Here is a 15,127-nt window from a genome sequence, read left to right as displayed (position 1 = left end):
TGGGCGCCTGTAGTCCCAGCTACTCGGGAGTCTGAGGCAGGAGAATGGCGTGAACCCGGGAGGCGGAGCTTGCAGTGAGCTGAGATCCGGCCACTGCACTCCAGCCCGGGTGACAGAGCGAGACTCCGTCTCAAAAAAAAAAAAAAAAAAAAAAGATAATTTTCCTTTGTGTTGTGGCTTGGCCCCCAGGGCTGTGATGCAGCGAGCTGGGTCACTAGGGCCACTCAGGGAAAGGGAACACAGAAGCCTGGCATGCTGGCAAACAGGTAAGAATTTCTTACCAGTCAGACTTCTGGCCTCACTCTCTCTCTGTGCAAACCGGTTGAATGGATGGTAAAAATCACTAATTGTCTCCTGTAAAGTTTAAATTAATCGGAAAAAAGGACTTGTAAGGCTAGTCTTAAGCTGTAGCAAATTTGGTATGCTTTGTGTGTCTTTCCGTACTTTCTGTCATTAATGAGGGGCACCTTAAGATAGAACATAGGCTTAAGACACCCGTAAGCCCGCTTGTTCAAGACAGCCAAGCAAACTGATCAGTTATAAGCTTTGCTGCAGGTCCCTGAAAAAAAAAAAATGGATAAGGTTTCCCTCTTTTCTTCTATATCCTTGGGAACTTGACCTTGTAACCACATGGCCATGCTCTCTCTTCACAATGGCAGCCTGGGTTCAGGGTTCAATTCCTGGCTTGGAAAATGTGTCCTTTAACTTCTGTCTGTGTATTTATATGTATTATGTGTGTGATGTTTATATACAAAAGAGCTTTAACTAATTGGTTTAAAAACAAAAAAGCTTAAATAACATATTTTGTCAGAAAAGTAAAAAGTATAATGCCTTTTAGTTCATGTGCCTTAAGTAATCTTTGGGAAATAAAGACAGTTTTTAAAATTATTGGTAAAATGAAAATGTCAAATAAGGCAAACGTCGAGCTGTAACCAATCCAGCCATTCTCTATCTCACTCCCGATTTCTGTATGTAGTTTCCCTTTTTTGTCTACACATCTTCCACCACATGGCTGCACTGGAGTCTCTGTGAATCTGCTGTCATTCTGGGGGCTGCCCGATTTGCGAATCGTCCATTGCTCAATTAAACTCCTTTAAATTTAATTTGGCTGAAATTTTTCTTTTATCACATGAGAACAGTACTTATAATGAGAAATAAATAAGGTGGAATGATGGCATCCTACGATTGCTGGCTTTAGAGGTGCTTTCAATCATATTCTATTGCCTCAGGGTTTTGAATTTGCCTAAAGTTACCTTCTCAAGCATAGGTTGCAAAGTGTAAGCTGCATCCTCTATCTGGTCTGCAGATCTGTTTTGGATGACCAGTGTACTTTGAAATAAAACATATTTGAATTGATTGCTCAGATTTAAAGACTAGAAGGTTTCATGTAAACACTTATTTATGGACAATCTTTACAAACTGGAAAATCTGCCAGATCTGGACCCCAAAGTCCTGACCAGAAATATTAGGCTGAAGCAGAGTAGTGGCCATTCCCTTTGGGGAGACATATCCTTTCCCAGTTTATCAGTCCCCACTCTGCTTGTTTTCCTCATTTATGTTACCTTCCTGGCCCTGTTAGCATCCAGGTTTTCCACCCTTACTATTTAAAAAAAAAAAATTATAGGAAATGTCAAAAATATATAAAAAGAAACATAAGATGAACACTCATATAGCCACCACCCACATTCAACAATTATGAATATCCAGTCTTGTTTCATCAATAGCCTTGCTGATTTCTCCAACATCCCTGCACCCAACCTGGGATTATTTGGAAGCACATCGAGACATCACAAAATTTCATCATTAACTATTTCAGGGCATGTTTAAATGATACACCCTTTTTATATAGACAGCCACATAAATCATTATCATAGCCAAAACATGGAAAAGCCTTTATAGATATCCACTCTGCTCACTTTACAAAATTCCACTCTGTATTATTCACTTCATTTGATTCCTTTTCTCTGTTAAGAAAGGACAAACAGGAATCGTTGATCTGGGAAAATGGGGTTGAGCACGCATATAAACATGAATGGTACTCTCTACACTCTAGAAAACAATGTGTGAAATGATTTTTTTCATAAGGCATTCATTCCTATTTTTTCTGATTTTTTGAACTATGCCTGATAAACTTTTACCACTAAACCTGCTCCAAATACATGAGTCAGACTATTACTCTCATGATTCTATAGGTGAGATGATAAAGTTGGGATATTTGTCTCTGCCCAAATCTCATGTTGAAATGTAATCCTTATTTTCCCCAGTGTTGGAGGTGAGACCTGTTGGGAGGTGTTTGGGTCCTGGGGGTGGAACCCTCATGGCTTGATGCTGTCCTTGCAATAGTGAGCGAGTTACCACAAGATCTGGTTGTTTAAAAGTGTGTGGCACCTCCCACACCCACTCTCTTGCTCCTGTTCTCATGACGTGAGATGCCTGCTCCCAGTCTGTCTTCCACCATGACTGTAAGCTTCCTGAGGTCCTCACCAGAAGCAGATGCCAGCACCACACTTCCTGTTAAGCCTGCAGAACTGTGAGGCAACTAAACCTCTTTTCTTTATAAATTACTCAGCCTCAGGCATTTCTTTATAGCAAAACAAGAATGACCTAACACATGAGACAGCAGAGATATAGTAGGTTAAGCAACTCATTCAAGGAAACAAAGACAGGGTAGAGCTGCAGCAAGAACCCAGACCACCTTATTTTTAATCAGGTCTCTTTCTGTTATACCACATAGGAAAGGTGGGACAACAGGTTATAATAATGTGATGATAGAAGATAATATAGAATAATAGTAGAAAACGTTTCTGTGTGCTTACTCTGTGACTGGGCGTTGTGGAAGGCCACTTACATATGTTATTTATTACTTTCATCAATTCTGATATATTATCATCTTGTAAAGAATAATAATGAAACTATAGAGCTTAAGTAAAATGCCCAGGGGGAAACAGCTGGGAAGTGGCACATCTGGGATTGAAAGCCAGATTGCCCTAACTGTGGCATCCCAGTGCACCACTGCTGAATTAAACTTGACAAAGCATGGGCTCTGGAGCCAGACAAACTTGGTTTCACATCCTGTTCCTCTGATTAGCTTTGGACCATGGACAAGTTTCCTCTTCTTTAGAACCTCACTATTAGGATTCATTTGAGCATCAAACAAAATCATCCAAGGAAATTATTTTATTGCCTGTCACATAGTAAAGGCATATAAGATGTTAGCTGCTAATAAAAAGGGAATGAAAGTTTTAAGGGTACTGTCTCCAGTAATATTCCCCATCAAAAAAAAAAAACTGTTAACTTGTTTTCTACCCAGCCCCTTGAACTAGTCCCAGTGTATGCTACCTAGACAATGTGTTGTTCAAGGTCAGTTTCTATTCATTTTATGTGATTTTAAGTGAAACGGCATCCTACCTATAATTCTATGAATTTGAATTTCATAAGGTACAAGAACTCTGCTTTGAAATTCAAAATCTAGGTTACCAGAGCCAGACAATGTCTTGACCTATAATTCTACGAGGTACTTATCAGATACATGAAAACAAATGCCAACTGAGTACAGGAGATCTCATTTTCTATATAAAGGAAACATATATGGCTAAAAATGTCTTTTGATGGTGTAAAAATGTTATGAATATGATAACCACGAGGAGGGATAATGGAAGTATGACTTCAATCTCCCCTCCTCCTCTTTTACCTTTCTTTGCCTATTTCTGAGTACCTCTAGGCTACCAAATATTTTAGACTGAATGTAGAAAAACAAAATAATGAGCAGGAATAGACAGACTGGAACAAAATGTACCAAATGGAAACAATTTCCCGACTGAATGTACACTGACATGCGGGACTTACTGTAAATAATTATACAAAGCACAATACAATGAGAACAATAGCAAAAAAAAAAAAAAGAAAGAAAGAAAGGGAAAATCTCAATTGGAGAAGAAAAAAGAATCCACTTGGCCCAAGGGCATGCATAAATGCATAGTGAATTCATGGACTTTCCCTATTCCCACCAAGGCTTGTGACTTCAGGGGTACGAAGAAACCTCCTTCTCCTTGCAAAACCCTCACATCAAATGCAATTGTGTGGCTGAAGCTTGACACCCACAATTGTAAAGAGAGAAGTGGGGAATGAATAGCAGCAGACAGCTTGACAGAAAGTTCATGCTCACCCAAGAAAATGGAATTTTCCGTCAGGCTGAAAACCTAAGCATTGTGAAAGTGGCCATCAAATAATTTGCAGAGAAAACATTGTTGTAACCATGACTCCTTATCTGCGGGCATTGCAATCACTTCACAGGATCACCACAATGTTCATAATCACATTTTAAAAACTTTTTGGTATATTTTTCCTTTTCTCTTGTTGTGGTAAACCATATAAAAATTTGCCATTGTAGCCATTAAATCAGTGTATAATTTCATGGCATTATTTACATTTACATTTTTAAAAGAAAATTACTTTAAAGAAGTCTTCCATAGCAAGAAAAAACTTAATGAATTTTTAAGAGTGGGCTAGCTTCCTTCCCGATACCATTTTGGTTTTGCTGTTTTCCACCCTGGCAGTGCCTTGAAATACACTATTCTCTCATTAGGGACTCACACCACCCCATCTTGCACATGTATCTGGTATCAATGGGGCAGAGAGGAGATGAGTATGGGATGTTGGGGGTGGGGGTGGAAGAGAATGTGTGGGTCAGTGTAAGCCTGCCATGGGCACATGGGAAACTTCTGTGGCATGCACAACCCCCAGATGGTGACTCAAGATTACTGCATGAGAGGAGAGTCCGTGACATTCGGTTTGAACGGCATTTCTTAACAATTTTTATTCAGAACTTACTGACCCCATGTGACACACAAAACAAATGTACATACCCTTCACATATTTATAGAAACATTTTTAAAAGTGCCCTAAAAATGGGTCAATAATCTACTTTTCTTTAAAACATTTAATAGACATTTGATGAACTACTCTTGATGGGGTGCTACGCAAACTACGAATCTGGCTCAAACACACTCTGGCAAAAAGTAGCACAGAGGGTATCCCTTACACATTGGGGAATGTGAAAGAATGCATGATAACAAAAGGGAACCGGCCAAATTGGGCCTCGTCAGAGGGAGGCATAGGTGGAAGAAACACAGTTGGAAGGGGCAAGGACGGAGGAGGAAAGGGTGACATGGAGAAACACAGGGTGCTGGGATGGCTGTAGCCCCAGAAGTAACCATCTCTCATCCTGCTGATGGACAAGGGTGCCATTATGGCCTCAACTGCAGTTACCATGACAGGCTGGCCCACGACCATGAGGGGCGGCATGTTTCTCGCCATTAATGCCCTCTGATGTCTCCTCCACTTGGCTCTTCTATTCTCAAACCAAATCTTCAATCAGAGGAAAAAAGAAACAGGTTTAGTATATTGAGCATTTAATTTCATCACGGGAAAACACACAACAAGCAACTCTCTCTGCCCTTAACCTTTTCCGGTGCATCAAGGCAAGCTACTTCCTGACTACTAAAATATCTTAGAAAGGTGAACACCACACCTTTCCATAGTGAGCTCCAAGTATGTGCTACATATGCTCTGGCTTGGCTTATTTCTTTGTCTCTGTCCTTTCATCTGTAATATTACATTTTCCACGCTTGGGTGCAGGTGTAGCTGATGAGTGGAACTCGATCCCTCCTGGTATTGCTATGTGTGGCATGTCTGCTTGCAGATACCAGACCATCAGCTATCCAGCTGCCCACCAACTACTACTTACTAGGCCACTGTCACCCTGGTCGTGGGGGAAGCTGAGCTTGGAAAAAATGGGGAGGGTGCCTTTTAAAGTCATACCAAGAGGATGAGGCCCCCATTTTGAAAAGCCCATCCTCAGTGTAAAGTAAAAAATCAGTAAGAGTACACTGTATTTTAAAACAAGTTTTCTTTCCTTCAAGAACCTCTAATGGGTCATTCATTTTCCGAAACTCCTTGAGAATTAAAAAGATGGTATATTGCAAGGCAAGTCTCGTTACAGGGGGCTCAGGGAGTTTATGGATTGTCTTGCTGGGAAATGAGGGTATCTGAAGCCCTAGACACTGTCTTCACACTTCAGCTTGAAGTTTTGTGAAAGGAGGACACAAATGTTGTCCAAATTCACAAAAATTCTCAAAAAGCTTTGCCCAGTTGAGAGTTCGAGAGAAAGGAAGCATTGCTAATTCTGCATGCTCCAACTTATCCCTCCCTCCAACTCTTCCCAGGCTAAGGACAAGGTCAGCTCACTTGGTTCTCCCCAGTCCCAGGATGTGGGAAAGACTTGGTTGCCCAGCTCCATGGGACACCATCAGCCATCTAGCCTCACTACTCAAACAGAAGATCCCAATCTCATCAGCATCCCCAAAGCGGGAGTGTCCAAATAGGCATCTCTGAACATGTTCAGTAGTAATGTGGAAGAGGTATCAACAAACACTATTCCCTAAACACCTGCCTACTGTTAAAAGACCAAAAAATAAAACCTGTCCATTAAACAACACTATCCCCCAAGCTTCTAGTTAATGACATTTCCATTGTATTTTGATCCTTCTAGAAGTTCCCAAACTGCAAATTTTACGGGACAAAGGGACTCCTCTCCCTGTTTGATGCCCCATTTCTTTCTCCCATCTTACTGTTCGGAGACCTTCTCCCTCATGAATACATAGTCTAAATTTTAAGCCTACTGTTAATAGTGCTTGTTTAGAGGCAATTGCAATGTGGCTGTGGTCAAAGGTTCATAAACATAAGTAATGCCAAAAGTGGGCTAAATGTGCTATGGGCCAACATTAGGTCCCCATTCTCAGTGTTGGTTTCATAAAACAGCCCTTATTATCGTTACAATACAGAGGGAGGAAACGTCTATTAAAATTTTTTGGAGATATTCATGCTGAAATGTTTGGCAATAAATGAGAACATCATGCCTTTTCCCTTGTTTGCTGAGTGAGAGTGGTCCTTTTGCCTTCAGAACTGCATTGAGTGAATGCTATGTAAACCCAGGGAAGGGAAAGGCAATTCACCCAAACGTCAATATTTCATCTCCCCCAAATTGGCATTGCCTGCCTTTGAAAATGGTGGGCAACAGGATGTCAACACTCAGTGCCCCATTTTGTCAGGCTGCTTTTCTACATGCCACCATTGACAGAATCGCAGCATAGTTCCCTCACTGCACTCACAAACATGAGCTCTGCAGAAAGGCTATTAGGGTCATCCCGCTTTTTCTTTCTTCTTTTCCATTTTTGCAAATACTCCTTTGGATCCATTGACCTACAAATTTATTATCACTGCCTGAGCAAATAAAAAGGTATTTCAAATTGCCACAGGTAAGAGTCTAGCCTGACCTGAGAGCCATCCCCCACTATCAACATATAACACAAAACACATCTCTTCCTATTAGTACAACAAACTGGAAAAAACAAAAAATCTCTTAAATGCTAGAAGTTGCTCAAGAAAATATTCACTGATGCATTTGGTAGTTTCAAAAGTTGAATGGGGGCAGTTTCCCCAAGCCATGAGTATTACTGTATACAATTCTTGCCTAACACTTCTATCTTTCTTAGGTTGGTGGAAATTTATGCAAAATTGATCTTGAAATTTGTTTTGATTTGTAGATAAACTTGCAAAGGTTGCAAACCTTTTTGCTATCTGTACCATAATGCAAAACTAACTAGGTCAGCAATGTTTTCAGGCTGCCAAATCAAAGTATTCCAGAAAATTAAAATTTAGAGCTGCCACTCTCTACAAGGCTTTACCAAATACTTAAAAACAATAGTAGGAGGACCAGGCACTTGAACTTTATGCTATCACCTCCCCATCAGTCTCAGCTTCAGGAAACATACATTCTGGTTGTGAATTATTCCTTTACCCCAATGCCTAAACATTTATAAATTCTTAACCAAAGAGTTTATGCTTGGTTTCAAATATATTAAATAATTTAGTTTAATGGAGCTCTTTGGAGCATTAATTTGAATAATCCCCAGGTCAGAAAACCCCAGGATGCCTCCACATGGAAGTGCTACCTAAAGGATACCAGTGCTAGGAGTTTAATCTTATATATTATGCTATATTTAATTTACACTCATATATTTTATATATATATATATTTGTAATTTGGAATACATATATTTATATATTTATAATTTATTCAAGTGCATAATATATTTTATACACAAGGAATAAAGGAAACCGTTCAGTACTAATTCTTTTTCCCGTGGATAGTCATGTTCCCTCTGGTAACGGGAAATTTCCACAAGCTGAGCTTTCCTTGCTGCATTTTCCAGCCACAAAGATCCCAAAATTCAGACCTCATTGCCTATACATGAAAAAAAACACAAAAACACCAAGATGACAATGTCTGGGTCAAAGTTGTGTCGAAGCCCTGAAGCAGGTTTTAGAATGGCTCCCCTGCCCGACTGCTTTTTCGGTTTACTGACCTGCACTGCGAGTTCAGTCACATTCATGCTTCTTGCCAGCCTCCTCCTATGGGAAGAAACCACACGTGTTTAGCATTTGGAGTTGTGGGTGTCGTTTCATTCTTGTGTTTAATTTTTTATTCTACCAACTCCCCACACGCAGTAGGCTGTTCTGTAACATCCAGCTGAGCCTCACGTTAGGAACTTTTCTCTCAGGTCACAAATAAAGGAGATGCCAAAAAAAAAAAAAAATCAAGGCGGTGGCTCACACCTGTAATGCCAGCACTTTGAGAGGCCAAGGCAGGAGGATCACTTGAGCTCAGGAGTTCGAGACCAGCCTGGCCAATATGGTGAAACCCCATCTCTACTAAAAATACAAAAATTAGCCGGGAGTGGTGGCTGGCGCCTGTAGTCTCAGCTACTTTGGAGGCTGAGGCAGGAGAATCTCTTGAACCTGGGAGGCAGAGGTTGCAGTGAGCCGAGATCGCACCATTGCACTCCAGCCTGGGTGTCCCAGCGAGACTGTTTCTCAAACAAATAAAAAAATAACCCCCCATAACAAAAAAAAATCGTCAATCAAGATAAATATGTTGTTACTATTTGAAACTTAGAACAATTAACACCAAAGGAAACCCAGCCGAACGACAGACTTCTCAGAATTTTAAATAAGGTCAAGATGCGACCCTGCACTTGCTGTACCGAACTTTTATTTCTGCCTCGGCTGCGATAGGAGTTACTTATCATAACCGACCTCAGCCCAAAGTTGCCCAACTTGGTTCATTTAAATTATACATGATGCCTAATAGGCACAGCCCCACTACAGAACCCACCAGGTGCCAGGGGTCTGCGGGGAGGGGACGGCAGCGACACCAGGCCCCAGGTGGGTTTTGGTTCAGGAGGGGAGAGGGCAGGAGAGGGCTGGGGGAAAGCCAAACGCCACCCTGGAGCAGCACGTGCTCCCTGCAAACCGCGCGCCAACCAGCAATGGGCTTACCGCAGGAACTCGCTGGGGTACTTCTTGCGTTGGAAAATGCGCTCCAGCTCCTGCAGCTGCAAGGGGGTGAAGGCGTGGACGCTGGGCTCCTGCGCGTTGCCAGGCTCCAGCCCCCCGACAGCGCCCGGTGGGGGCGAATCCTGCTGTCTGGGTTCCTTCTCGCTCTGGTCGCTGTCCTCATCGTCGCCATCGCTGCCGCTGCTGCCCTCGCGGTTTTCTTTCCATAGGAGGCCAGGAGCTCCTGCGCCGCCGCCGCCGCCGCCATCTTTTTCTTCTCCACCTTGGGCTCCTGCCAACTTTGACTCTTCTCCTGCTGCTGCTGTGCCTTGCTCAGGCTCAGACTGTGCATCCTCTTCCTCCTCTTTGAACTCTTCAGTAGGCGACAGCACCGCAGCATTCATATCTGGAAAAGCAGAAACCCCAAGAGAAAGATCAAGGCCTTGGTCCTGAGGGTGTTGGAAGGAGGCGGTGAGGGGCTGCACTCAGAGCAGTGGTAGTGCGGGGACATCATCCAGTCGACTCGCCTCTCCCAGGGAACCTCGGTTTCCTGAGTTCGCAAAAGCATGAGTCCTATTCAGGTACTGACCCTGTAGTTCCTTCTCGTAGTCGACTCCAAGGCTGAGCAAGCTGGTGATATCCTGGCTAGACTGGTCCAGAGGCTCCATACCCTGAGTGGTATGGATGGAGCTGTGTGCTTCTGCAGATTCTAAGCTGGGGCCACCACGATCTCCTAGGCAGTGCTAGAACTGTGAGTCGCAGCCTGGAAGGTTCTTCTGGCGTCTAGACTCAGCAACAGTGTATCCACTTAGAGACCTCCTCTCTTGCCTTTCTGCTTCCCGCTCTTTGCTCTGGGTTGGGCCTGCTGAGGTGCGCATGCGTCAGGGGCTTGGCCTTGCCCTGGGTGGGGGAGAGCACGTGTTGGCGGCGGGGGTAGGGGGAGGGGATGGGGGAGGAGTAAGGAGGGGAGTAGGGTGCGGGGGAGGGGGGAGTAGGGCGTGGGCGGGGGAGTAGGGCGTGGGCGGGGGAGTAGGGCGTGGGCGGGTGCTTGCATGCGTTGTGCTGTAGACTGGCATGCATTAGTGTGGAACTTGGGGAAGCTGCTGTGCGGAATTGTGCAAGCCCATTTTATGGCGATAAGAGATTTCACACTAGCTCCATGATTCCTAGGTCTCCAGGAACAGGAGCTTGGGCCTGGATTTGCAAAGCTTGTGGGCTGCGCAAATGCACTATGTAAAAATGGAGCACCCTCCTTGAGAAAGTTCACTATTAATTTTTAGTAATGAATCCACATCAAAGTGCAAGGGTAGAAACACGCACAATGCTTAGAGCATCTGAGATTGCTTTTCTTTGTTTTTTGTTTTTGTTTTTGTTTTTAAGACAGTCTCGATCTGTCTCTGAAATGCAGTGGCACGATCTGGGCTCACTACAACCTCCATCTTCTGGGCGCCTAGATTCAGTAACAGTGTATCCACTTAGAGACCTCCTTTCTTGCCTTTCCTCTTCCCGCTATTTGCTGTGGGTTGGGCCTAATGAGGTGCGCATGCCTTAGGGGCTTGGCCTTGCCCTGGGTGCAGAAGAGCACGTGTTGGGGTGGGGCAGTAGGGCGAGGGGAGGGAGTAAGGTAGGGGGGAGTAGGGCAGAGTGGAGGAGAAGCGGGGGAGGAGGGGGGAGGAGAAGCGGGGGAGGAGGGGGGAGGAGAAGCGGGGGAGGAGAAGCGGGGGAGGAGAAGCGGGGGAGGAGAAGCGGGGGAGGAGGGGGGAGGAGAAGCGGGGGAGGAGGGGGGAGGAGAAGAGGAGGAGAAGGGGGAAGGGGGAGGAGGGCGGGGGGCAGGGAGTAGGATGGAGTGGATGCTTGCATGTGTTGTGCAGGTACTCAGGAGTGCCTCAGCCTCCTGAGTACCTGGAACTACAGGCATGCACCAGCACACCTGGGTAATTATTGTATTTTTAGCAGAGACAGGGTTTCACCATGTTGGCCGGGCTGGTCTGGAACTTCTGGCCCCAAGTAATCCACCCACCTCGGCCTCCCAAAGTGCTGGGATTACAGGCGTGAGCCACCGTTCCCAGCTGCAGCCAAGATTTCTAAAATTGCAGGGCATCCTTCCTTTGCCTCTGGTTGTGACTGTGGATAGTGCAGCTTCTGCTATGTCTCCGGCTACAGACCCATTACAAATGCGCACTTAACCTTCTGCGCTGAACTGGTGCTGTGGACCTGCAGTGATTTCCGTTCTTTCCTGCTGCTGCATAGCCCTCTTTTCCTCTACTCCTGCCCTTTTCTACAGATACCTTTCTGAGCTCTTAAGAATAAATACATTTTATTTATTGTCAAATAAACACAGCCAGGACAGATTGAGTGCTCTAAGATTCTTCCTTTAATAAGTATTTTGTAGATACTGCAGGACTTGTTAATGTCCTGAATATAGAGAGTAGGTTTCAACTATAGGACCTATCCTCCATCATTTGGGTGACTCATTCTATTTTTGCTTGCACAACGACCCTTTTCATCAACCTCATTTTATATAAGAAATTTAACTGTTTTGTGGGCCCCTACATGTACTGTGGGTTCCAGTCACCTCAACGACTGATCATAATGGATGAGTGCACCCATTATACCTCATGTTCCCAGAGGATGGGTAAGAAAACAGCTAGAAAATATTTGACCAATTCACTTTCGAAGAGATGGGAAGGGATGACAATCTGACAGCCTCTTTCTGATTTTAACTAAGATGTCTCCTCCTCAGGCTGGCTCCTCCTGGAGCTAAACTGCTGGAATCTGAAATTTTGCTTTGCTTACCTGTTGGTAGCTGGCTAATCTCACTTGATCACTCTCCGTTTGTGTTAGTTTTCTAATCTGTAAAATGGGAATGACAATGATAACTATCTCATGGGGTTTTTGAATAGATGGAGATGATTAAACATGCTGCCTCATATTTCCTGCTTCTGCCAGTTTGTTTGTGTTTATTCACAAGGGTCCTTGAAAGAAGAAAGATGATGGTTATTCTCTGGCAGTGGGCAACAGGGGCAGGATGTTTTATTGTGAAAATAATGGTTCTATAAGTCTTTTTGTACCTATATTTACTTCACTCAGTAACCTTTGTTGGCTGCTGTGTTTACAGGGCCCTGTGCCAGGAAATATGAGGATTGCCACAATGTCTGATCAATGCCTGACCATTGTGCTGTAGGTTCTCAAAGTGTAGCGGGATTGATAAGGAATCAGAGAGATCGATGGGGTTCAGGAGGATATTTATTATTTAGGTGCACCAGCCCAGTCAGATTAACATCCAAACGACTGAGCCCTGAACAAAGAGTTAAGTTACTTTTTAAGCATATCGTGGGGCAGGGGGAAGCATATTACAGAAGTGAGAAACAGAGACAGTTATTCAATTAATTGAGACATGCATTACATCATTTCTTAATTTTCAAGGAAAAACAGGTTTTACAACTTGAGTTTATCTGTCTAGTGACCTTGCAGCTGCACAGCTCGGGAAACAGGGTCTTTACAATGCCTGGGAAAGGAGGAGAGATAAGGCTCACTGGCCACAGAAAAACAGGCAGTTAATTTTTAAAGGACTCCAGCTCTTTCTTTTTCTCAGGGGGAATTGGGTTTTCTTACATACAACCGAGTTTCTGCTTACACATCCTTTAATTTCTTTTAATTCCTGTTCCATTCCCCCCTTTGGTGCTTTTTATAACAAAGGTGTTAATAAAAAGCACCACTTTTGCCACCTCTTCACAGAGCTGAGCTTCTTCTACTGGCAGCGGCTGATATTTGATTAATGCCATCAACTGCATGGTAGTGTGTCGGGTTACTACTGCCTCTATAGTTGACTGAATACGCCTAATAAACAGAGGTAAAAGGCAAGGGAGGATGAGGCAGATGCCAAGAATAAGCAAGAACCTACCAATGAGGGTTTTGAATCTTCCAAAGGTTGAGAACCATTTTCCAAACAAGGAATCCGGGGACCACCCGGACCAAGTCTGAACTAGAACATGGGCCAGCTCGCACATTCTAGCTGTGATTTCCATAATAGCTTGGCCATTATCAACGATTTCTAGGCAACAGTTGGTTAAATTAAATTTTCTACCTACTCCTCCTTCTGAGGCTAAGAGGTAATCTAAAGCTAATCTATTTTGATATACAGCATTTCTTATTTGTGTTGCTTGTATTGCCAATAAACCTAGTGCCCTTGATGTTTCATTGGTTATAATTTCAAGGACTACCTACAACTTTATGATGCAGTTGAGCATACAGATTGGAGTGCAATATCCCCATGACCCGTCTTGCGCCCAGGTAGCTGGCTTATAATATTTAATGATTCTTTCAGGAGACAATTATCTTTTTAGTCTCCTATGTCCACATCTTTTTGACATTTGTGTCTATTTTTGTGATTATGCTTCTTCTAGTTCTTTTATTTTCGTCATAAACTGGATATCCTAAGAGTTCCCTTTGCTTTAGAGGAATTAGAAAGGATGGCTTGATTGTTCCTAACATACATGCCCCTGTCCATTTAGCTGGCAGTTGCTGATATGCCCATGCTCCACAGATCCATTATAGGACAGAGGGTACCTTCCAAGCATTTGGAGCCTCTACCTGATACCAAGTGTGGCTTAGAGTAGAGAATCGAGAGAAAGGGTTTGGACCTGGTAAGTAGGAGTCATTCTGGGCGTTTCTCCATAGAGTTTTGTTTTTAGTCTCATCATAATGCTGTTGCCCTAGGCAGGTTGTTTCTCCTACTGCCTCTGTGAAAGCCTTTCCCCATCGGGTGATACAGTACTTTTTAATTATGGGGGTTTTTACCAACCAAACACTGACTGAGGCTGTTGGTTCACTGGCAGGGTTAGGTGAAGTGAAGTGATCTTTTGGCATTAATTCCTTTGCCTCCCATGGCCACTGGTCCCCCATATTAGTTCCTCCACATCCACAGCATGAGGAAATTCCTAAGCTGCCAGTTATGTCTTCAGCTAGTTGAGCAAATAAGTTTTTGGGTGATGGGGAAGCTCAGGCACTGGCTGTTCAAAATGCTTATAGAATGACTTATGGACCCAGAATTGCAGGATTGGACACTTTTGAGTCCTTCTAGTCTTTTTGACAATCAGTAGTGGAACTCCAAGGCCTGCTTCTTGTCTATCAACTCATAATAGTGCTGTCTGTCCTGTAGGCCAAAAAGGTAGCTCTGGCTTTAAGATAGTAAAATTTAAAGGATTGCATGTCCTTGTCTTACAATTTGGTTTGGTTGACATACTATTTAGCAGAGCAGTCCTTCCTGAATATAAGTGTTGGAGCTGTGTTAGCATAGACCACTGAATGTTACAGTCCGGGCATCCGATTTGTGGTTCTCCATACAGATGTTTAGGACTGTTGTTGTTAAGCCTCTCTTGTGTTAAACCATTGCAGACTGCTTTTTTTTTTTTTTTTTTTTTTAAGATTATGAACATATGTGGCATGGCAGGCATCAAAGTACAAGGAAATGTGCCTTTTATAGGAGGGAGGGGCTGCTTTTGTTCAAGCTATAAGCTCTCCTTCTTTTTCTCCCTCTGATTTAATATGTACCTCAAATCAGAATTCATAAAGTAAGAGTTTTGGGTAATAACATACATATAGCTGATTATTTCCTGGGTCACAGACTGAATAGGTGGTCTGGTTGTATGCGCAGGTTCCTAACTTGGTTCCTGTACATTCATAGTAGGTTTGGTACAGTAGAGTTTTAACTATGGTATTTCTTACCCAG

At 43.4% G+C, this 15,127-nt stretch overlaps 2 protein-coding genes across 5 annotated transcripts in view; one reads left to right on the top strand and one right to left on the bottom strand.

The window, feature by feature from the left end:
• LOC102141965 (putative uncharacterized protein CXorf42) overlaps nt 1–15,127 on the top strand; it is a 103,415-nt gene that overhangs the window by 75,890 nt on the left and 12,398 nt on the right. The gene's annotated exons all lie outside the window — the stretch shown is intronic.
• Nucleotides 4,791–15,127, bottom strand: part of RHOXF2 (Rhox homeobox family member 2) — a 57,245-nt gene continuing 46,908 nt past the window's right edge. For all 4 annotated transcript variants that reach the window (XM_074029895.1, XM_045384445.3, XM_074029896.1 and 1 more), the window contains 4 exons: nt 9,986–10,296; nt 9,400–9,802; nt 8,427–8,472; nt 4,791–5,367 (listed from right to left, as the gene is read on the bottom strand). In XM_074029895.1, coding sequence (XP_073885996.1) covers nt 5,038–5,367; nt 8,427–8,472; nt 9,400–9,802; nt 9,986–10,064 — 858 coding nt within the window. In that variant the 5' untranslated portion in view covers nt 10,065–10,296 and the 3' untranslated portion in view covers nt 4,791–5,037. The remainder of the gene's footprint in view (nt 5,368–8,426; nt 8,473–9,399; nt 9,803–9,985; nt 10,297–15,127) is intronic.

The sequence above is a fragment of the Macaca fascicularis genome, chromosome X (assembly GCF_037993035.2).
Source record: "Macaca fascicularis isolate 582-1 chromosome X, T2T-MFA8v1.1".
Taxonomy (NCBI): Eukaryota; Metazoa; Chordata; class Mammalia; order Primates; family Cercopithecidae; genus Macaca; species Macaca fascicularis.
Note: the sequence above shows the minus strand (reverse complement) of the source record. Positions and strands in the feature narration are given on the sequence as shown.